This window comes from Rhinolophus hipposideros (assembly GCF_964194185.1).
Source record: "Rhinolophus hipposideros genome assembly, chromosome: 5".
In the NCBI taxonomy this organism is placed as follows: Eukaryota; Metazoa; Chordata; class Mammalia; order Chiroptera; family Rhinolophidae; genus Rhinolophus; species Rhinolophus hipposideros.
This window is the reverse complement of record NC_138051.1, coordinates 37,623,464-37,646,037: the sequence shown is the minus strand read 5'-3', so window position 1 is coordinate 37,646,037 and position 22,574 is coordinate 37,623,464. Positions and strand designations below refer to the sequence as shown.

The following is a 22,574-nucleotide window of genomic DNA, read 5'->3' as shown; positions in this document are numbered from 1 at the left end:
AGGGCTGGCTGCAGGTGACAGGTGCAGGGGCTTTGGGAAGGGGCAGGGATTTCCCTTGCAAAATCCATTCAAACAGACGGAGGGAACCTGATCCCAGGGAGCGGCTTGGAACAGCTAAGGGCCCCCAGAGGGGCCCCCAGCTGAAGGGATGGGGGAAGAGAGATGGGAGACATTAGGGTGTGGAGGGAGGGGAGAGAAGAGTCCTGAGGGCAAAGGGCAAGGAAACTGGAGGATTTCCTTGCTGCTTCCACAGGCTCAGTCAGGCCTCGCTCCATGCTCCACCCCAATGGCCCTAAAATTGTCTTCCTAGTCATTATTTTTGTGCTAGGAATCCCCTTAGCTTCGGTCCCCACTGGCCCTTATCACCCTGCCCTGACCCAGACTGGCCAGCAGAGACAGTTCTAGGGCCTGAGCCAGGGTCCCATAGTTGTCAGGGGGTGGCACAAAGGCTGTGGCAGAACCTGGGACAGAAAGCCAGGCCCTGAGAGGGGAAGGAAGTCCTGGGCAGAGCTCCTTGCTCCCCCAGTTGAATTAACAAGGGTGATAAGCAGATCAGGTTAAGCAAGAGGAAGTGGGTTAGCTGAGCTGGGCTGGGACTGAGCTCCCTGGGCCGAGGCCACGTTAGGGCCATACACCCTGAGCAGGTAAGCAGAGCTGAGGCCTCTCCAAGCAGCCTCCTGCCTCAAGTGTTCTCACCGCACGTCTGTGCATAGAGCGGAGGAGGGAGCCTGGCAAGAGAGCCCAATGGAAGCTGGTGGCCAAGGTTGCTCAAACTACTGTGTGTTGAGGGGTCAGTGGAGGTTCTAGGTCTCAGCCAGGCCCAGACGGCCAAGTGGAGAGCGTCTCATGTAGTAGGTAAGGGCGTGATTGCCTCACTTGCACCTCATTTTCATGGGGAGGAAGCATTGAGAAAGAAGAGCTGGGTGTTCAGCAAACTTTGCTTATTCAAAACACTCGATCCTACCTGGGCCCTGCCCCACCCTCAGCTCCCACCTCCAGCTTGGTCCCAGCGCCCTCAGGCTCTGGGAGAGACCCCTGTGTTTTGGACCCAACCTCTGTGGGGTCCCTTCGCCTGTGACCTTGTTGCGTCCTCCCCTCAGTCCCACCTGGGCAACAGTATCCCTGCTGGCTCCATGTTGTTCCTTCTCCAGCCCCCCAGCAGCTTCTGACCAGGGACCACCCTGGGGGCTGGGGGGCCCCTGCTGCGAGCTGACCAGGCCTCATGACCCACCTCGCAGTCCTGAACAGCAGAGAGAAGGAAGCCCTGAGCAGGAAGTGCTGAGGCGCAGGGTGAGGGCGGGGGTTTGAGGAGGGGAGCCCAGCCTCCCAGGGCAGGAGCAGTGACCACAGGCCCCCACTGTAGGCAGGTGGGAGGAGGCTGATTTAAAAGGCAGCTGGGCCTCTGGCCGAAGCACTCCGCTCTGCACCCAGCCCCGGACACCCATAGGCTGTAGGAAAACCCAGACTTCCGGACCAGCTTAGAGCGGGTGCCATGTGAGCCAGCTTGGCTGTCCTCCTGCCAGCCCTCCTTCTCTCCCTCCTGCCCACCTCTGCCTACCCAGCTTCTCCAAAGAGGGAAACTTGGCACCATGTCTCTGCTCAGTCCTGTCCTGCTGCCCCCCAAGGTGAAGGCCTATCTGAGCCAAGGGGAGCGCTTCATCAAATGGGATGATGTGAGTGGGGCAGGGGCCGTGGGCTGCTGGGGCACCGGGGTGACGGGGCCGGGCTGCCAGGGGCTTTGCTAGGGCGGATGGGTTGGTTTATGTCTAACAGGACCCAGGCGCCTATGTGACTTGGCCAGGCAGCTGACACAACTGCCTGGATAAACAAACCTGGGGGTGGAGTGTATGCCCCAAGCATATGTCCTTGGGCTGCTGGGGCTAAGGCTCTGTCTGAATGTGAGAAGAGGGTGGGCCGCCTGGAGGGGGTGTCGCAAGAGCAAGTTTCTTTGGGTCTGTCCTCCCCTAATGCCCCCAAGAAGAGCAGGGTTTGTTGCTCCTGTTCCTGCCCTTAGTGGGAAGAAAGTGTGCCCCCGAGTTGAGGCAGGGCCAGAAGCAGAGATGAGCCAGGCCCCGCCTCCCAGCACAGACACCCTCTCTTGCCCCATTAGGATGCCCAGACTAGAATCCTTCACCCCTCCCCACCTGGCCCTATCCCTGTTCCAGTAAAGCCTTGCTCTCCCCTGAGCTGCTGTGGGGCAGTCACAAAAGGCCCCTGGACCCAAGTGAAAACTGGAGGCTTCTGCTCCCAGGGGCCTGGGAGGAAACGGATTGACTTCTGCTTCTGCTGGCTGCTCTCAGCCCAGCTCCCTGCTGCCTGCCTGTGTGCAGGGGAAGGGGGAAGGCACTCTGCCTGGTACCTCTGTCTCCACTGTGTCTGCTCCTTCCCAGACTGGGGCCTGCTTCCCAGTGTTGGTCTTCCCAGATATCAGAGGCCAGGGCTTTTCTTGGGCAGGTGAGGAGAACAATGTGGGGCCCCTTCTTCAGGGAGGGGAAGCTGTGGGCTGGCCCAGTGTGAGAGTCAGAGGGACTGGTCCCAGGAAGGGAACATGAGGGCTTTGGGGGTGGGTGGTGGGGTGTGGAGGTCCTTCGTGGGCGAGGGGGCTCTGGGTCTATGAGTTAAGGCAGCCTGGGGCTCTCAGCCCTTCAGGACTGGGCTTGGCTGAGTAATCTAGTTGCCATGACTATGGGAAGAGGGCTGTGGCGAGCCGCTTTCTGCTTCCCTAGGAGTGTGTGGTCAATATGGCATGGTGGTGGCATGTCCCAGGAGCCCATGGAATGAAGGAAGTGTCTCAGAATGAAAAGTGAAGTGGCCTCTCTCAGTTCCTCTGTGAAGTGTGTGTAACCTGACTGGGCAGAGGGTCATTAAGGGTGGGGACATCTTTATGGCTTTCTCTGCAGGCCAGCACCTGGGTACCTGGCTGCCCCACTCCCCTCTCCAAATCACGGAGGGCACTGCATGGTCCTCCACCCTGACTTCCAAGTGCAGGAACCTCCCAAACCTAGTCACGGGGCACATGCAGCTGTGAGCCAGGCCTCTGCTCTCAGACTGCCTTCAGCCCAGTTGGCAGATGACTTGAGTATGTCGTGCCGTGTTGAATAAGCACAATGCATAGGATGTAATCGACTCCCAACTTAATTTTGTCTCCTGCTCCCCTTCACAATGGATTTGGTGGGAGAAGCTCTACTCCTGCCCATGGAAGGAAACTCAGCCAACAGATGTTCATTCCATTTGCTCTTGGGGAATAGATAATTCTATGGTTACTTTTCCTCACAAAACCCAGTTTTATGTCAGAAACTAGTTATAATTCAAACCTCCAATCTTTACTTAGAATGACATTTTCTGCCCTCCTCACTCTAGGAATGGCTTCAGGTGGGCTGCAGGCCTCTGGTGGGATTCCCTGCTCCTCCTCCATGCTCCTACAGGAATGGGGTGCAGGGAGGGAGGTGGGAAAGGGGTACCAAAGTGCTTAATTGATCAGGTGCCATTATCACATCAACTGGTTCCTACTCTCTTAGGCTTATTCATTTTCTGATGCACATTTTTGAGGAGACCCTCCCCTCTTGAGCTGGGGTTCTCTTGTTTAGGGTCCTCCTGCCATTTCTATCTCAGGAGGTCAGTTACAATGACTTCTTCTGCCCCTCCATATCCAGTTACCACATTCAGCTTCCTGCAGCTTTGGACTCTTTGCCCGTCTCTCACACAGGCCCACTCTGATCCCAGCAAATAATCACATGTTTGTTCTGGGGTTTGGGCTCATGGAGCACATCAGCATCTCCTGCCTGGAACAGCTAGCCCACCTGTCACCGACTTGGTTTCCTGGGCAGGACTTAGACCTCAGTCTGTTATGTTCCACAACTGCAGGGGTGACAAAATCTCTCCACGTGCAGCTGAAACCCCTCACTAGGCTTAAGGTGAGGGGTCAGGCACCCCCAATCTTCCTTTGGGTAGGAAAGGGAATGGAGCTCACAACACAGCTTTCTCCAAAATTAGTTCCTCACCAAGTATTCTCTTTCCTCTGTACTTGAACCACCCCTGATCTGAGAACCTCTTTTTGGATCATTTTCTGTGTAAATTCTGCATTTGGTCTGGTTTGGTATGCAGGAACTATCATACCTTGTTGGAAACTTCAATTTTAACATCTTGTATATCTTTATCTGTGCATATAAAGACCTTTACAATCAAAGGTAGCCTGTGTGCCCTGCGAACGGAACAGGAATTTAGAAGTGAGTTCATTCATCATGCACGTGGTCCTTCAGCTAACCTGGGGCACCAGCTTATGGTCTCGTACACGCTAGTTTCTTGGGAGTCCACGAGCCCCTGGGGATTTCCCAGATGGGCTTCTAGGTCTGGGAACCAGCCTTCACCCAGCATGTTTCAGAAAAGGCTTTTCAGAAGAGGTGAGACTTGGGCTGGTCCTTGGTATTTCAGGCAGGGGATGGATAGTTGGGTGCTCAGGCTTGAAGGTGGGAACGTACTTGGTGGCTATGGGACAGGTGGATGGATGGAGTCCATGGAAGGGAGGACTGAGCATGTGGGAATCTAGGTTGTGACTAGATTGTACAGGGACTTGGACACAGGCACAGGAGTTGGGCTCTCTGCTCTCACTGAGCAATCCTGGAGGTAGTATGGAGATTGTGGAGAGACAGTCTATCCATGTGGCTGTGCTGTGTTCCTTGAAAACAGGGTGAGGTGGGGGCCAAGACCCTAGTAGGCATCTAGAGGGAGAACCTCTCTTTGGGGTTTAGAGGAGAAACCCTCTCCTCTTCCAGAAATACCATCTCCAATCCTCTACCCCTCCCGACCCCTGGTCCAAAGCTTTTAATGCTTATGCCCAGCCCTTAGCTCTGGAGAACAAAGGGAAATGCCTGCAGATTCCTGGGACAGCCACATCCTAGGGAGATGGTGAGCTCTGAAACCACTGGTGGGGGCCAGGGAAGCTTGGCCTGAAGGCTCAGAGCAGGGTGCTCATTCCTTCTCTCTACAGGAGACGACCACGGCCTCCCCCGTTATCCTCCGTGTGGATCCCAAGGGCTATTACTTATACTGGACATATCAGAGTAAGGTGAGGCGTCTCCCACTATGGCCCTGAGCTCCTGCTGATTCACTGAGTCAAAGCAGCCTCTTGGCATGCGGGGGTGGAGGTGTGGATGCTGGGGAGTGTAGAACAATCTGGAAGGGTGGCTCTGTGGTATCTCCTGTGGGCAAGGGCTATTTGCTCTGGCAGGCAGGAGGCAGTCACTCCAACCATGGCTGCCTCGGGCCCGGGTGCTCCAGCCTTAGCGTCCTGCGGAGATGAGAGAAAGGCAAAAGAGCTGCTGCTGAAGGCTGATTCTCTGCCTATGATTCTGGGTGCACTTGAGGGCTCAGAGAGATCAGAGAATGGCCTCAGCACCTGGGCAGAAGGAAGGGAGGGGGAGCCTGGGGAGAGTTTAGGAGGCTGCAGAGACGGTAGGCTACAGCTCCCTGAGTTACTCGAGTGGCCAGGAAAGGAGCCCATAGAGACGAAGGGTGAAGGGTCACCATGAGTAGGGAGAACCTGATTGTTGGGGAGGGAAGGCTGGGGTCTGGGTGCCCCCTCCAGTTTTGGCATCAAGGGAAGGCAGCTGATGGAGACGTGAATGGATGTGAAGCCCCCTCCTCCCTGCTTTTCGTCCACATCCCTTCTTTGCTCCCACTGGGCCCCTTCCAGGAGATGGAGTTTCTGGATATCACCAGTATCCGGGACACCCGCTTTGGGAAGTTTGCCAAGATTCCCAAGGTACGTAGGCCCAGGCTCAGCATGGCCACCAGCGCTGTGGGGCTGGGGTAGGAGTCCCCGAGGGGTGGGAAGCCTGATCGCTGGAGCAAAGGGAAAGGTTCCTGGGCAGCAGGGCCTCCCTGAGTCGAGGAAGGGACGTGGCTGCTCCTGGGCTTGCTGGGGCTCCAGTGCCAGGCCACCATCCATAGAGACGCTGTGAAGCCAGCTCCTACCCCTGGAGCACCCCACGCTGTCTGGGAGGTGTTACTCACGCCCCCTGATCCCCTGACTAGTTTTTCTATATTTGCCCAATGCTGGTAGGAAGATTGGAGAAAGGGATTGGTGGGAGCAGGATTCCCTGAGACTGAGAGCTAAGAATCTATCTTCGAATGAAAAATGGCAACCAAAATACACAGGACTCCCAAGCCCCACAGCTTTGGTTACTCTCTTCCTGTGGGTCTCTCCCTCCCAGCCCCAGTCCCTGGAGTCAAGGAAGGGAAGATGCTGAGGCCTGTGGCTGCTAACATGGGGGTGGGATTGCACCCCCACAGGCCATAGTTCACAGGGCTGAGGGCGAGGGGAGGGAGCGCCTCAGTGGGCAGGGATGGCCCTAACCATGTCACCATTGCTGCAGAGTCAGAAGCTCCGGGATGTCTTCAACATGGACTTCCCTGACAACAACTTCCTGATGAAGACACTCACCGTGGTATCTGGTCCCGACATGGTGGACCTCACCTTCCACAACTTTGTCTCCTACAAGGAGAATGTGGGCAAGGTGCACAGGGAGACCTGGCTTGGGGCTTGGCACCTGGGGTAGCCTGGCCTTCCTGAGAGACAGGCCTGGGCCCAGGGGGGGGAGGGAGGGCGGGCACCTGTGAGGTCAGCGGGCCTGACGCTGTGCTCTGGGCTCCTGCAGGACTGGGCTGAAGACCTGCTGGCTCTGGTCAAGCACCCGCTGACAGCTAACACTTCCCGCAGCACCTTTCTGGACAAAATGTAAGTGCCTGCCTGCCTGGCCTTGGCCTGCGAGGCTGAGTGTGCCAGGCCAGGGCCTGAGACGCCGCCTTCTGTCCCACCAGCCTGGTGAAGCTCAAGATGCAGCTGAACCCCGAAGGGAAGGTTCCTGTGAAGAAGTGAGTCTCCCCTAATCCTCCCCACACTTCCTTCCAACTCCCCAAAGCCTTCCCTCTCCAGTCCTGACCCCTCTCTTTGCCTGGTGCCTTTCTCTGCTCCTTTAGTTTTTTCCAGATGTTTCCTGCTGACCGCAAGCGGGTAGAAGCTGCTCTCAGCGCCTGCCACCTCCCCAAAGGCAAGGTGAGTGCTTCCCCCTTCCCCAGCCCACCCCACTATTCTCCTTCTCACCTGAGCTGGCCCTGACCAGACGGAAACTTGGCCAGGCCTGGTGGGGGGTGGGGAGGGCAGGACTGACAGCACAGTCCCAGCCAACAGCCAGCCCCAAAGCCAGTAACCTCGAGTTACTGGTTTCTGATACAGAGACAAAACCAGGGTGAGGGAGGTGCGGTGCCTGGGTTCTAGCAGGTCGGTCTGCAGGGCAGGGTGGGGGTGGGAGAGGGTGGAGGGGAAGAGAGGGGGGGTTGTCAGGGCAAGCAGCAGGGGTGGGTGCATTCCCATTCTTAGCCTTGGAATGGAAGTGGAGATGAATGTTTTCAGCCTGGAGGAGCAAGATAAGGTCGGAGGGGACAGGAGGCAGTCTAGTCTGTAGGGATCTGAAAGAAGCAGGAAGGGACTAGTTCTGCAGGGCGTGGGGTAAGGAATAGAACCAAGGGTAGAAGCTGCCAGGACACAGACTTCAGCTCAACGCAGGAAAATGCCTTTTCCTTTCTTTTCAGTTAGGTAATTACTTTGTCATTACAAGTTGTATGCAGGGTTACCCCATGGGGTGAGTTATGTAAATCACAAAAAGGAGCCCTCTGGGCAGATTCAGGCCTGAGCCAGGGTTCAAGCCTGGACAGGCGGGCAAGTGCATCTCAGCTCCCTGTCCCCCCTTGGCTATGCCTTAATACAGGGCAGCACCTGAACCCCATGGAGTCTTTCCTCCTGGTAAGAATATGAAACATTATAATTCAACTCAGACCTCAATGATCACCTGTCCCCATGAATCCCAGGAGGAATCCTTCCCCCACAATCACAGCTCTGTGGAGCTCGTGACCCCTGGGTGCAATCAGCCACAGGCGACATAAGCATGGGGTGGAGTGGGCTCCTGCTAAGGGCCCTACACTAAGCACCTAGAGCTGCTGTCAGTACACATCCACCCTCCTCTTTTCCTGCCTCCTGAGCACCCATCTTGGCTAAGTGCTCCTGATTTGTCAGCTCTCCTTGTGTCCTATCTTTGCTTGGAGCTGACAGATCCAAGATCCAGTTTTGGGAGATCCAGTCTAGGTCTCCTGCTCTAAACTAAGACTGATGTTAGCTTTCCAGTATGATCCTGGAGGAAGGACATTGGATGGGTTTTTCCGGAATGGAATACAAAGGCATAGAATGACACTACTTTCTGTTTCTATTTCTTTTGATTTGCCTATTCTGGACATTTCATGTAAATGGAATACAATATGTGATCTTGGATGTCAGGTTTCAGTCACTTAGCATAATGTTTTCAAGGTTCATTCATGTGATAGCTTATATTAGTACTTCATTCCTTTTTATGGCCAAATAATAGTCATGTATGTATGGCTAGTACATAACAGTCCGGATGTATCACATTTTGCTTACCTATATATCAGTTGATGTACATTTAGCGTCATGAGTAATGTGGCCAGGAACACCACATACACAATTTTGTCTGGACATATGTTTTAAATTCTCTAGGGTACATACCTAGAGGTGGAATTGTTCGATCATATGGTCATTCTATATTTAACATTTTGAGGAACTGCCAAACTGTTTTCCAAAGTGACTACACCATTTTACAATCCCACCAGCATTGTATGAGGGTTGCAATTTCTCCACATCCTCACCAACACTTGTTACTGTCTTTTTAAAATTGATTTCAGTCATCTTAAGGGGAGTGAAGTGGTATCCCGTTGTGATTTAGATTTGTGTTTGCCTAGTGACTAGAGCATCCCGCATTTGAAAATGTTCTTTGGACAAATATCTATTCAAATCTATTGCCCATCTTTCAATTGGTTTATTTGTCTTTTTACTGCTCAGTTGTCCCCTCTTGGATGTCTGATTTGCCAATATTTTCTCCCATTCTGTGGGTGGTCTTTTCACCTTTTGGATGGTGTACATTGAAGCACAAAAGTTTTGAATTTTGATGAAGTCCAATTTTTCTCCTTTTTTGTTGTTGTTCTTGTGCTTTTCTGGTGTCTCCAACTGTTATTGTTGACTTTCTATTTCTTTCTTCAATTCTGTCAGTTTGTGCTTTATGCATCTTGGGGCCCTGTTGTTAGCTGTATTATTTACATTCAAATTGCTTCTTTTTGAAAATATGTCCTCCACATAAAAAAAAAAAAAAAAGAAAAGGAAAGCTAGCCCGCTGCTCTGGCAAGCAGCAAAGCAGCACCACTTACTTCTGACCTCTTTTCCTGCCTGTTCTGGTCATTCTTAGTTCCAATCCTGCCCCAGACAAGAGACTAACCAGTGTCCAAATTCAGGAGCAAAGTAAACCAGCTAAGCACGCTCTCTGCTCAGCAACCAGGACCTTGAAAAGTGGGTGCTCGTGTTCTTGATGCTCCTGTGTCTGCCCTGAGCCCTCCCTCTTAACAGGCCCCCTTGTACAAGGCTGGGCCTAGCTGGTGGTGCTTAGCACAGAGAAGGTGTGGCAGGAAGGATCAGGTGAGTCTCTGTCCCCCCAGAATGACTCCATCAATCCTGAGGACTTCCCAGAATCTGTCTACAAGAGTTTTCTCATGAACCTTTGTCCTCGGCCAGAAATTGATGAGATCTTCACTACCTAGTAAGCGTCTTGGGCTGGGCTGGGCATGGGGGAGGGGCGGTAGCTACAATTCCTACTTGCCATACTGACAATTTTGCTGGAGAAGGGGGTTTCGGAGCTCCCCAGCCTAGGGGGTGTAGACCTGTGCTCTTTTCTCTGACCTGCAGCCATGCCAAGGCCAAACCCTACATGACTAAGGAGCACTTGACCAAATTCATCAATGAGAAACAGAGGGACCCCCGCCTCAACTCCTTACTGTTCCCGCCAGCGCGGCCTGACCAGGTGCAGCGCCTCATCGAGAAGTATGAACCCAGTGGCATCAACGTGCAGAGGGGTGAGGATCAAGGGGGCCCCCTCACCCCTTGTGGGCCTGCCCTGCTCTGGCAGCTGGGCAGTGCCCTGACAGGTATCCCCTGCCCGCAGGCCAGCTGTCACCTGAGGGCATGGTGTGGTTTCTCTGTGGGCCGGAGAACAGTGTGCTGGCCCAGGACAAGCTGCTGCTGCACCACGACATGACTCAGCCACTCAATCATTACTTCATCAACTCCTCACACAACACCTACCTGACAGGTGGGCCCTGGCCCCATCCATGCTGACTTTTCCTTTTATGGGGGCTGCTCCTGCCCCTGGCATTTCTCATGGGGTTGCCTGGGGGCTTCCTGCTGCAGTGGGGTAGGGGAGAGCAGGCCGAGTGAAGTCTCTGCCCCTCCCCCTTGCTCCGGCTCAGCGGGCCAGTTCTCGGGCCTTTCCTCGGCTGAGATGTACCGCCAGGTGCTGCTGGCGGGCTGCCGCTGTGTGGAGCTCGACTGCTGGAAGGGGAAGCCCCCAGATGAGGAGCCTATTATCACCCACGGCTTCACCATGACCACAGACATCTACTTCAAGGCAAGACTCAGAGTGTGGGGGCTGGTGACAATGCACTAGGGAAGGGCCCTGGTTCCCAAGATGTCTAGGGGGTGGGGCACATGAAGAAGAGAGGAGGGACAGCTGGGAGGCCTCAGACCAGTGTGGGGACTAGAGGGGACCAGAGGAGACAGAAGGCCAACAGTGTCTGTCCATTTCTAGGTGTGTGTTGAAACTGGGGAGTGGGGATGGGTGCCGTTGGGGGAGGGGAAGCCTGGAGCCCTGATCTCCTCTCCTTTTCTCCTCCAGGAAGCAATTGAAGCGATTGCAGAAAGTGCCTTTAAGACCTCCCCTTATCCTGTCATCCTGTCGTTTGAAAATCACGTGGACTCGTGAGTATCCAGGTCCAGTCAGCCTCCTTCTCTACATGCAGCCTCGTTCTCTGCCCTGTCCCCATCTCCTCCCATGCTGCCCTACCCTCAGCTGTCCCTGGCCTCTAGTCCGGCTCTCTCCCAGATGTCAACAAAATTACCTCGGGACCCCAGCTCTCCGGTTTGTATCCCAGCTTCCTTGACCTCTGGTGTCCCTGATGGCTCCGGCTAGGGGCCCAGAAAGATGGCCAAGAGTGGGGCAGAGGTGCTGAACGCCACCCTATTTCTGCTTCCTGTAGACCCCGCCAACAGGCCAAGATGGCTGAGTACTGCCGGATGATGTTTGGTGATATGCTGCTCACAGAGCCCCTAGAAAACTTCCCAGTGAGTGGACTTCACTGTGGGGCATGTGGGCCTGGGGGGTGGGGACCTGAGTCTCGGTAGGGGCCAGGTTAGCCACTTGCCAGGCACTGTGCTGAACTTTGGGGGTACATTAGCAACAAGGAGGCAGTCCCAGCTCTCAGACTGCTTACCCTCTAGTGGGGAGACAGATAAGGAACCTAGTCATGACAACCAGTGGCTGCTGTGGGAGTACATGGGGAGTCCTGATCTGGTCTTGGGGATGAGGGTAGGCTTCCTGGAGGAAGTGATGGCTAAGCTGAAACCTGAGGGAGATATCGGATTTATGTTGGTGAGACTGGGGAGAGGGGGTTTTAGACAGATGGAATAGGTGAGAGAGAACATCACTGAGGAACTAAGGGTAAGGGGGGTCAGGCAGGGGTGGAGCACCTGTGGGAGACAGAGGAGAGACGAGGCTGGAGAAGTGGGCAGGGGCAGATGGAGAACAGCTTGGTATGAAGGCACTTAGGCTACACCCTGACCGTGAGAAGATGCTGCTGACCCTCTCTCCTCTCCCACAGCTGAAAGCAGGCACTCCCCTGCCCAGCCCGGAGGAGCTCCGTGGCAAGATCCTCATCAAGAACAAGAAGAACCAGTTTTCTGGGTCAGCATCCCCCAGGGCGGAGCCGGATTGGGGGGCTGAGGGCAGCTGCCCACCCAATGCCCCTGAGGGTGGGGACACAGGTGAGTCAGCCTGAGAGGACGGTGGGGGGGGGGGAAGCGCTGCCATGGGAGAGAGGCGCTGGGCCTGGAGGGGCCGTGCTGGGGACCACAGTGTGGGGGTGCCTGTGGTCCCCAGTGCTGATGGAACTGTGTATGGCAGTGTGGGCTGATGAGGAAGGGGCTCAGCTGGAGGAGGGACAGGACGAGGAGGAGGAGGAGGAGTCAGGAAGTCTGGATGAAGAAGGGATAAAGAAGATGCAGTCAGATGAGGTGTGTGCACAGCCCTGAGGCCCTTCTGCCACCTTCACTCCAGGCCCTCAGGAGGGGTGGTGGGGCCACGTGTAGGCTCTGGACTCTCTCCTTCTCCAGCCTCCTCTGTCCTCCTTAGGGCACAGCGGGCCTGGAGGTGACAGCTTATGAGGAGATGTCCAGCCTCGTCAACTACATCCAGCCCACCAAGTTCATCTCCTTCGAGTTTTCTGCCCGTAAGTTAGCATGGGGTGGTGGTAAGCTGGAGGTTAGCGAGATTCAGGAGAAGGCCCTTAAGAAGTATGTCCTGATACCAGGCAGCTTGATAGGTGGGGGTAAGAGGAAGGAGGGCCTCCCCCTTTCTTGGACTGGGGGCTCTGTCTATAAATATTCAGCAGAGGAGTCAGGCAAAGGGCTTGTTTAAGTGGCAGTGGCTCCCATTTCCCAGCACAGGACTGAGGAACTTGGCACCAAGCAGAATGCTCTGGAGTGTGTCGGTGACAGGCAGCTCGTTTATGACAGGCTACCTTAGCCAGGCTGGCCTGGGACTCCTGCAGCCGCCTGCAGGTTCTGTGGTTCCCAAGCCCAGAAGCCCAGGCCCCGTGGCATGAGAACCCCTGGGAGGGGGTGGAAGGCAGAGCAACTGGTCAGTGCCCATCTGCTCCTGCACTATGCTGTTTATTTTCTCCGGACATACTCTCTGTGGGTGTTCCCAACATGAACACCTCTTTCTGTATACACCTGTGCACAATGTGTATCTCTGCAACCTTGACAACTCATCCCTGAGCCCACAGCCTGCACCCCTACCTGTGCCCACCCATGGCGTGTACCACCCTGTGTGTGTGCCTCTCATTACTACCCCCACCCCTCCTGTTCAGCGGAGCTGGCAGGCTTCAGACCCTGCCCATCACAGCATATTCCTGACCCCCTGGGCTTATCCTAGCATGTTTCCCATATCCTCCGCACCCATCCAGGGCAAGCACCCCTCACCTTCCAGACTGTGAAACACAGCCCATCCCTGTGCATATTCACTGCACATGCCCTTTACCCCCAGCACACACTGTTACCCACACAGATCTGCACATCACCCCACCCCCCGGGGTTGGCTCCTGAACCCTCAGGCCTCAGTGGAAATGCTAGGTTGGAGGCATTTCTGTGCTGGAGGGAGCTGCAGCAAAAGGGAGGGCAGGTCTCAGGGAGGGCACAGCCTGACATGGTCTCCTGCTCCTTTTTCTCCCCTACACAGAGAAGAACCGAAGTTATGTCATCTCCTCCTTCACAGAGCTCAAGGCTTATGACCTGCTCTCCAAGGCTGCAGTGCAGTTTGTGGAGTATCCTTGAGGCCTCAGTAGCTAGGGTCCCCTGTTGGAGTGGAGGGATGGGGACAGGGCTCACGGGGGGAGGGGGTGTTGGGTCTTCCTGGTGCAGGCAGCTCGGCCTCCGATACTCTGGGACAGCTACAACAAGCGCCAGATGAGCCGCATTTACCCCAAGGGCACCCGCATGGACTCCTCCAACTACATGCCCCAGATGTTCTGGAATGCTGGTTGCCAGATGGTCGCCCTCAACTTCCAGACAATGGGTGAGGACATTCCCAGGCCCTTAAGAACCCTCCCCTGCCCCTCCTACCATTACTCCATGCCTGGGGATGGGGTTAGAACAGACAGGGGCTTCCGGATGTGTGTTGAGCTCTGGGAGCACTACAGATGTGTAAGCGTTTAGGGATAGAAATGCACTAGCTCATGCCTGTATGACTGCACGTATATGAGTATGAATGTGAAGACGCCAGGGTGCTTGCCTGATCTCTGGCTGCTCTCTGAGTGGGTCTGTGGGAATGCCTGCTCCACTGGCCTCAGCCCCCACTGTGAGCCTGCTTTGGTCCTGCTGAGTTCAGGTTGTAGGCTCTTTCTGAGACATGAGACACCCTAGGAAACCAGACTGGGACGTGAGAAACCCTCATGTCCAAGGTCTGCCCAACCTCCCTGTTCACAAGACAGGAGGAAGGTTGGGAAATGTGAAAACAGAGAGGGGGTGCAGGTATAGGCTTCCTCAGCCAGTGCCCTTGTCCCCCCAGACCTCCCCATGCAGCAGAACATGGCGCTGTTTGAGTTCAATGGACAGAGCGGCTACCTCCTCAAGCATGAGTTCATGCGACGACCAGATAAGCAGTTCAACCCGTTCTCAGTGGACCGCATCGATGTGGTGGTAGCCACCACCCTCTCCATTCAGGCAAGGCCCTGAGGCAGACAAGTGGCCGGGAGGGCTGGGGCCTTGAGGAGAAAGACACAGGAGCCCCACTGCTGCACTCCCAACCCCCTCCCATGATATCCTGAAAACTTCAGCCCCAGCCAGTTCGTGCAGTAGCAAGTTGCCTTGGAAACTACCTCCTCCTCAGCACTGGAGGCTGCCTCTTCGTCCCTATGGAAACCAAGGGGAAGGGCTGAGGCTAGGATGGGGGAGGGGAGAAGAGTGGGCAGAGTAGGGCAGCAGGAGCCCCAGGCTCTGAGGGGCGGGGGTTCAGTTCCTTTCTTGCCTGGGGAGGGAGGTGGTGAGGCCCACACCTCTTCCCTGAATGCTGGAAGCACCTGGTTGCCAGAACTTAGCTGTCACCCTGGAGCCACACAGTCTCTCCGGGGTGGCCTGAGCTGAGTGGGGCTCTTCACAGTACTCAGGAGTGGATGCGTCAGCTAAAGGAACTAGAGGCCCCAGGTGCTGGGGAATGGCCCGGGTGGGGCAGCTGATGCTGGTCTCCCCCGCACCCCCACCTCCAGGTAATCTCTGGGCAGTTCCTGTCAGAACGCAGTGTACGTACCTACGTGGAAGTGGAGTTGTTTGGCCTTCCTGGGGACCCCAAGAGGCGCTATCGCACCAAGCTGTCACCCACTACCAACTCTATCAATCCAATGTGGAAGGAGGAGCCCTTTGTCTTTGAGAAGGTAGGGGCCAGGGCAGGGCAAGGGCTGAGGTCTGGCCCCAGTTCCTGGCCTCTTCTTATGGAAAAGAGGAAATACAAAAGAGGAAATTCATCCTACTCCTCTCTCCACCCTTCACTCTGTGCCCTCCTGAGTTTCAAGAGTCCAAAAAGCAAGTTTACAGAAATGTGCTTAGTGGGAAGGTGTTTTTCTTCGTGTATGTGCGTGCGCGTGCATGCTCATGTTAAGATTAGAGGCAGAAATGTGAATTCCCAGACCAGTGTGCAGCGTCCCATGGGATCACGGAGTCTTTTGCCCCCACTGGATACTTGTTGGCAAAGCTGCCACAGCCTGTCTGCACCAGGACCTCGCGAGCCCTGAGCCGCATATCCAGCCCTTCTGCCCTATGTGGCCTGGCCATGGCAGGAGGGGAGAAGATGCCTATATGTGTGACCTAGAGTGTGCCCTCTGTCCTCACCAAATCTGGTCATACATGCCATGTTCTCACAGTGACCCTAGACTTCTGGAACCCGGGAGAGGAGCACCTTGGCCACCCTCTCCCCTCCCCAGCGTGTCCTTTCCTGAACTCTCCTTAGATCTTGATGCCTGAGCTGGCCTCTCTCAGGGTGGCTGTGATGGAGGAAGGCAACAAATTTCTTGGACAGCGCATCATCCCCATCAATGCCCTGAATTCTGGTAAGGTTATGGGTCCTTCTTTGCTGTTCCCAGCAGGTCTGAGACCAAAGCCACCATCAGGAGCCTGTGTGGAGGGTGGGGCAGTTTCAGGGAGGTGCTCCTGAGACCTTACCTAACCCTCTCATGTCCTCAGCCTGAAGGAGCGGGGCAGGAATAGTGCCTCTGCAGGAAACTGACAGAGGGGAGGACTCGGCCTACCTAACAGAATGTCTGTTATTTTCTGGAACTACTGGGCAGTTTCCTAAGTAGCTGACACTTGTTGGGTACTTCAAATGCTTTAAAGGCTTATAATACATTCTCACTTAATCCTAATAACAACCGCATGAGGTAGGAACTATTCTCCCTATTTCACAGATGAGGAAAGTCTCAGAGATTGAAAACAACCTGCCCAAGGTCACAAGCCAGACTTGGACGCTGGCCTCTGACTCTAAAGCCATAAGCCTTGCGTACTGGGCTGCTCACATGCAGTGCTGGGTGCAGTGGGCTCTGCTCAGCCCCCACCACGTCATCCCCAACAGGATATCACCACCTGTGCCTGCACAGTGAGAGCAACATGCCCCTCACCATGCCTTCGCTCTTTGTCCTCCTGGAGATGAAGGACTATGTACCTGACACCTGGGCAGGTAGGAGACCTATGGAATGCTCGGAGCCCGGGCTATCCACTTTCCCTCCCCCTCCTCAAGCCAGCTTCTAGAGTGGGGCAAGACAGGGTCTCCTAGGCTAGGTGAGGATGGGGGAGGTTTCCAGGTATGTCTCCATACCAGGCCCATGATGGCCCTGTGTACCCAGATCTCACCGTGGCGCTCGCCAATCCCATCAAGTTCTTCAATGCCCACGATAAGAAGTCTGTGAAGCTCGAGGAAGCCCTGGGAGGCCTGCCTGAGGTCTGTGTTGCTGGGTCCATTGCCAGGGCCCCCCAGGAACTTTGCCCTCTGCGGGAAGATGAGGGAGGGGGCAGAGTCCCAGGCTCAGGGAGAGAGGGCCATTGGAGCCATCTTCCTAACACGCTTTCCCTACGCAGAAGCCCTTCACGCCTGAGAGTCCAGTTGCTGGCCAGGTCAATGGGACAATAGCCTCAACAAGCAACGGGTCAGCAGGTATGCACGCAGGGTCCTCCCACCTACTGGAAGGGTCTAGACTTCTCTGGGGGCACCCACAGGCACATTCCCTCCTGGTGGCAGATTTTTTTAAAAAAGACTTTTACCTGGGGAGGGAATACTGTATCTGAAGCCTCCTCGACTGAGAAAACGCACTGCAGGGGGTCCACACTGCCACCCCCAGCGGGCAGGGAGGAACAGAGCTGAGCCAGGGCACCCCAGGGCCCCTGTCAGCCCGTCCTGTGGCTCTTGCAGCAGTTTGGGCCAGGGCCAGGGAGGAGGCCACGAAAAAAGCTGCGGGTACTGCCTGCTGAGTGGTTTTGGGGACGAGCCTGGGGAGGGTCCGGGACCCGCGGGGGGGGGGGGGGGGCTCCTGGGCAGCGGGGCCCCTCACCCGGGTCCCCGCAGAGCCGCGAACCACCAGCTTGGAGAAGCTGCGGGAGCTGAAGGGCATCGTGAAGCTGCAGCGGCGGCACGAGAAGGAGCTGCGGGAGCTGGAGCGGCGCGGGGCGCGGCGCTGGGAGGAGCTGCTGCAGCGGGGCGCCGCACAGCTGGCTACGCTTGGGCAGCCGGGCACAGGGGGCGGCGCCGGGGCCCGCAAGCTCGGCCCGGGCAAGGGCTCCCGCAAGAAAAGGTAAGGGTGGCGGCAGCATCCTGCCCTCCGAGGTTCGGACGCCCGTCATCGGGGGGCTCAGGGCCTGTCCCCACGTGGCCTCCGCAGGACCCTGCCCTTCGAGGAGACCGCCAGAGCCACGCCCAGCGAGGGCCCCGAGGGCGCAGACACACGCGTGCGTGAGCTGAGGGACAAGCTGGAGCTGGAGCTGCTGCAGCAGGGCGAGGAGCAGTATGAGTGCCTTCTGAAGCGCAAGGAGCAGCACGTGGCCGAGGTGCCAGGCTGAGGGAGGGGTGGGGGTGACAACCCAACCAACCCCACGCCCTGTTCACGCTAAGGCCATCCCCTAAACCCATCCTACTCTCCCCTTAGCAAATCGCCAAGATGATGGAGCTGGCCAGAGAGAAACAGGCTGCAGAGCTTAAGACCCTCAAGGAGACCTCAGAGAAGTATGACTGCCTCCTTGCCACATCTGACTCTCACCTCCCAAGAGGGCTCGGGCCCTACAAAACATATTCTTGATGACTGTCTCTCTGCAGTGACACTAAAGAAATGAAAAAAAAGCTAGAGGCCAAGAGGTTGGAGCGGATCCAGGCCATGATCAAGGTCACCCCGGATAAAATGGCCCAAGAGAGGTGAGTCCTGGAGGAGAGGCCTAGGAGTCCAACTCCAGGCCCAGTGCCGAGCAGGAACCACTCCAGGTGGGAAGAGGCCTACCTACAAGTGGATCCTGACTTGATCCCCAGAGATATACCTGTCCCTTGGCTCTTGAAAGTTAATCTAACTTCTTTCACCTCTGATCAGAGTGTCCTCCTTAGACAAAACACAGATGCCAACACTATTTGAGCAGAGAAGAGAATTTAAGGGAAAATTAAGCATGCAAAGAGGGCGGTGAAACCTTGGGACAGTAGCTTCCCACTTGAGCTTCCCCATGCAAGCCTTGAAGCACAGTGAGGATTAGTAAGGAAGCCCTTCCTTCACAGCCCCCCACCCCCCCTGGGGCTTCCAACAGCCCTTCAAATCCTCCTTGGGTCTCCATGATTACCCCTCTGCCTGGTTCCTGCCCCTTTGGCGTATTTCTCGTTTTGCCTACACCCTGAGGAATCTTTGTCTCACCCAACTCTTCCCAGGGGCCTCCTGCCCTGTCTGAAACTTTGATCACCAACAGGTTGAAGAGAGAGATTAACAACTCCCACATCCAGGAAGTGGTGCAGGTCATCAAACAGGTGTGTAGGGCTGTGTCCTTCCTCAACACGCACACATACGCTCTCCGTAGGAATGAAAGGGTAGCCCCTGGCATTTACTTTGCCCTTAGGAAATATACTGTCCAGAGCAGCCCATGCAGCGAGGGGCGGGAGGAGGCAGTGCCACAGAAGGGGAGCCCCTAGGCCAGCCTGAGCTTCTGGCCTTTCTGTGGAGCTTAGCGCGCCAGCCTAAAGGGGTCTGTGTCTGGCCAACTGTCCTGGGTAGAACGATATGGGCTGGCTGGCTAGGGGTGGAAGGGATTGGAGTGGGTGCGTGAGAGGGAATGAGAGGGTCTTCCTGAGGCTCCAAGGAGCTGAAAGAGGAAGGAACGTCCTGCTGAGAATGGACCTAAAGCTCCCCTGGGGCTTATTCGCAACAGTACAGAGCCACCACCTCCTGGGTCCTGACCTTGTCCCAGACACTAAACCAGGGGCTTCACATAAACTGTCCTCTTACAATCCTTAACAATCCAGTGAGACAGGTGCTATGGTCCTCATTTTACAAATTAAAAAACGACAACAAAAAAAACGTGTAAAGGTTAAGGGATTTGTCCAAAGTCTTACAGCTGGTTAACTGGGATTGTAGCTGGACGCCAACCCAGATTGTGTTGTCCTGATTCTCTGCCTCTCACTCCCACCCAGATGACAGAGAGCCTGGAGAGGCATCAGGAGAAGCTGGAGGAGAAGCAGGCAGCTTGCCTGGAACAGATCCGGGAGATGGAAAAGCAGGTAACAGGCACTACCACCCTGTCCCCCAACAGTTAGCCTGGCTCCTGGGTGTAAAAGGAGCCCTGTTCCTAGGAGCTGCCAGTAAGGAGCTCAGGGGAGGGGAGACTCACCCCTCACCAGTGGGTCATAGGCTCGAGTTCCCACGGGGTCCTGGGACCCTTTCAATTGAGGCAGCTCTGCAGATCTCTGCTTGGTTGGCACCCCATCTCCTGAGAGGCTCCCTGATGGGCTCCAGTATGCCCCACCTCCCATTCCCATCTCTGAAGAGCTCTAAAAAGACCAGGCATCTCCTTGTTCAACTGCCCGGGGGAGGGAGCGTGGGTAGGTGGCCCCTCCTGAGCCAGGCGGTGGTCCTTGCTGTCCCCACAGTTCCAGCAGGAGGCACTGGCAGAGTATGAGGTCAGGATGAAGGGCCTGGAGGCTGAGGTGAAAGAGTCGGTGAGGATCTGCCTCAGGACCTGCTTCCCCTCTGAGGCAGAGGACAAGCCTGAGAGGCCCTGTGAAGCCTCTGGGGAGCCGTGTGAGCTGGACCCACTTACAGCAAAGGCAGACATCCAGGAGAGCCACCTCTGATACCCCCAGCCTACTGAGACATTCTACAAGGAGTTTCGCCCTTCTCTGGGACAAGGCTCCACCCACTTAAGAGGAATGGCCCCAACAGCCTCAGCATTCAGAGGCTGTGGAAAGCTGGGGCTTCCTTGGACCCTAAAGACCCCTCCTCAATAACCAGGCTAGAGGAGGAGGCAGAGACCAGATACCATCAGGGCAGGGGCCCATCAGGGGCACTGAGGTCCTCTCCAAGCTGACTTCCTCCTCCTCATCCTTCTCTTCCACCTTGAATAAGTCATATATGTGTTGAGGGCAAAAGAATATGGACTGGGAGGCAGGAAATGGGGTCCTAGCCCCACCCTGCCTTTCTTAATATGCAACTAGTGGTGCCTCATTCTGGACTCAGTTTCCTCACCTGGAGGGTTAGGCCTGGTCACCTGAAACCTCCACTCTAGCACCTGTAGATTACGCAGAACCAAATTCCAAGCCCTTCTGCCATAAGGCAGGCAGCTCACCCAGGCTCCCGGGCCCCACCTCAGGCCTGCCCTGAGAGGGACTCATTGTCAGCTTCCTGGTACAGAGCCTGCACTACCTCCAAGCAACCTGGGGTCTGGACAGGCTGCTCCTAGGATCCCAGGCTGAGGTCCTGTCATGCAGGGTCTCAGCTCCCACTCCCCGCATAAGAACGCAGGACATGGTGAGGCCAAAAAGGAACACCCACGGAGCCATAGATAGGGGTCATATCACTATATTCTCGCTGACGGCTGGGCTGGAGACACAAGAATCAGAAGCCGCTTGATCTGCAACCTGCCATCTGCTTCTCTGCCAACCAACCCACCTCTAACGTAGCCACAGCAGTCATATTAGTGGCTAATGGCTCACTGGTTACAGCTGACGGCCAACTAGCCACAGCTGATGGCCATTTACTACCCGAGCCAGCACCTTTCCACATGAGGCCGAGAGCCTGGAAACTGCACTCCTGGCTCTGTCCCCGCATTCCACCCCTACAGGGTCTTGTCTCACAATCTACACGACAAGCGCCTTCTATGTGGGGACCTATGTCAGGAACCAAGCACACGAGAAAAAATTTCAGTCCAGTTCAAGTAATGTCCCGGGGGGGTGTCCCTCGATGTCCACCTATTTTCCTACTAAATGGTGGTTTGTTCCTAAATAGTCAAGCGGTTCATCAAATCAGGGATAGAAGGCAATTCCCCATAGTCCACAGTCATTAACCAGGGCTGTGCACCGGCCCCACAACGTGTGCCCTCTCCACAGGGCGAGGGCTCCAAGTCCTCCCCAACCTGGGGGTGAGGGACGACCTTGACCTCACCCTCATCTCCCACCAAACGTTTCCTCCTGGGATTACAAATCCCACATCCAGGCTGCCCCAGCAAGCACTTCCCAGCCCGCAGGGCCACAACGACCTTCACTTTCTCGGGCCTATGCTGGTCGGAGAACCGTCCATGGCTTCCCACCCCTCCACGGGGGTCCAGCTCCTGAGAACAGTGGTCACCGGGCACCACACACTGTGTGGAGGCCACCTGACCTCCTGCCCCGAGTCAGACACCATTCCTACCTGGCCGGAATCCTGCTCGCTGTGCCAGGTGTGTCCGAGTGGGTGGTGGCCTCGGCATAAGATGTCCACAATTCGAGGAGCCCAGGGCAGCAGCGGACCACCAAAAAGCAGGTGATGCCTGCTATGGCCAGTAGGGTGGCTTGTCATCTGGAGGTTCGAGAAGACCACCAATTCACTGAGGGGTCACGTTTCTCCCAGGCCGATCGTGCCTCCCGCTCCTCCTGGTCTTCCTGAGCCTGAGTGTTCATACACACGAACTGCTCCACCGCCTTTCGGGGAGCTTTGGCCGGCACCGTATCCTGATCGCTGCGCCGTGTGTCATGTGGGGTCTCAGCTCCCGCTCCCCACATAAGAACACAGAATATAGTGAGGCCAAAAAGGAACCTCCACGGAGCCATAGATAGGGGAGTCACACCACTATATTCTCGCTGGTGGCTGGGTTGGAGACACAGGAAGCAGGAGCCACACTATCCGCAACCTGCCGTCTGCTTCTCTGCCAACCAACACCCCTCTACCATAACCACGGCAGTTGTATTAGTGGCTAATGTCTAAATGGTTATAGCTGATGGCCAACCAGTCACAGCTGATGGCCATCTACTACCCGAGCCAGCACCTTTCCACGTGAGGCCGAGAGCTTGGAAACTGCTCTCTGGGGCTCTGTCCCTACAGGTCACTTCCCTGGCTTCCTGCCTGTGGAGGATGGAAAGCTGACATGGAAAAGCTGCCTGAGCTGTCTGGTCCTCAGGCGGCTGAGACAAATGGGGCTGTGACTGGTGATGAGGGGAGAAGGACAGCTTTTTGGGCCCTCTCCCAGCCAAAGCCCGGCTCGCCCCTTTTCCTGGGCCTGGGGGGAGGTACTTCGTGGCACATACCCCCAACCAGGCTGCCTGACAAGATCTGCATCATTTTCTCTCCTGACTTTATGAGGTTTATTTATTTTTCTCCTTCTTAGTCCTACTAAAGGACCCTGTCCCAATATTTTCTGCCTAAGCCTGGCC

General features: G+C 55.8%; 1 protein-coding gene across 1 annotated transcript; it reads left to right on the top strand.

Annotated features, from left to right (window-relative positions):
* The first annotated feature begins 1,486 nt into the window (after positions 1-1,486).
* Positions 1,487-22,493, top strand: PLCB2 (phospholipase C beta 2). Its single transcript, XM_081048304.1, has 31 exons — positions 1,487-1,673; positions 4,988-5,065; positions 5,693-5,761; positions 6,375-6,515; positions 6,657-6,736; positions 6,820-6,873; positions 6,979-7,054; positions 9,556-9,656; positions 9,803-9,969; positions 10,059-10,205; positions 10,363-10,520; positions 10,788-10,870; positions 11,149-11,233; positions 11,770-11,932; positions 12,072-12,181; positions 12,300-12,396; positions 13,407-13,491; positions 13,618-13,742; positions 14,235-14,389; positions 14,932-15,096; positions 15,669-15,768; positions 16,287-16,391; positions 16,558-16,652; positions 16,790-16,865; positions 17,274-17,499; positions 17,587-17,752; positions 17,851-17,927; positions 18,018-18,113; positions 18,647-18,704; positions 19,365-19,451; positions 19,821-22,493. The coding sequence occupies exons 1-31, from the start codon at positions 1,590-1,592 to the stop codon at positions 20,022-20,024; spliced, it is 3,513 nt and encodes a 1,170-aa protein (XP_080904430.1). The 5' UTR covers positions 1,487-1,589; the 3' UTR covers positions 20,025-22,493.
* The last annotated feature ends 81 nt before the right edge of the window (positions 22,494-22,574 follow it).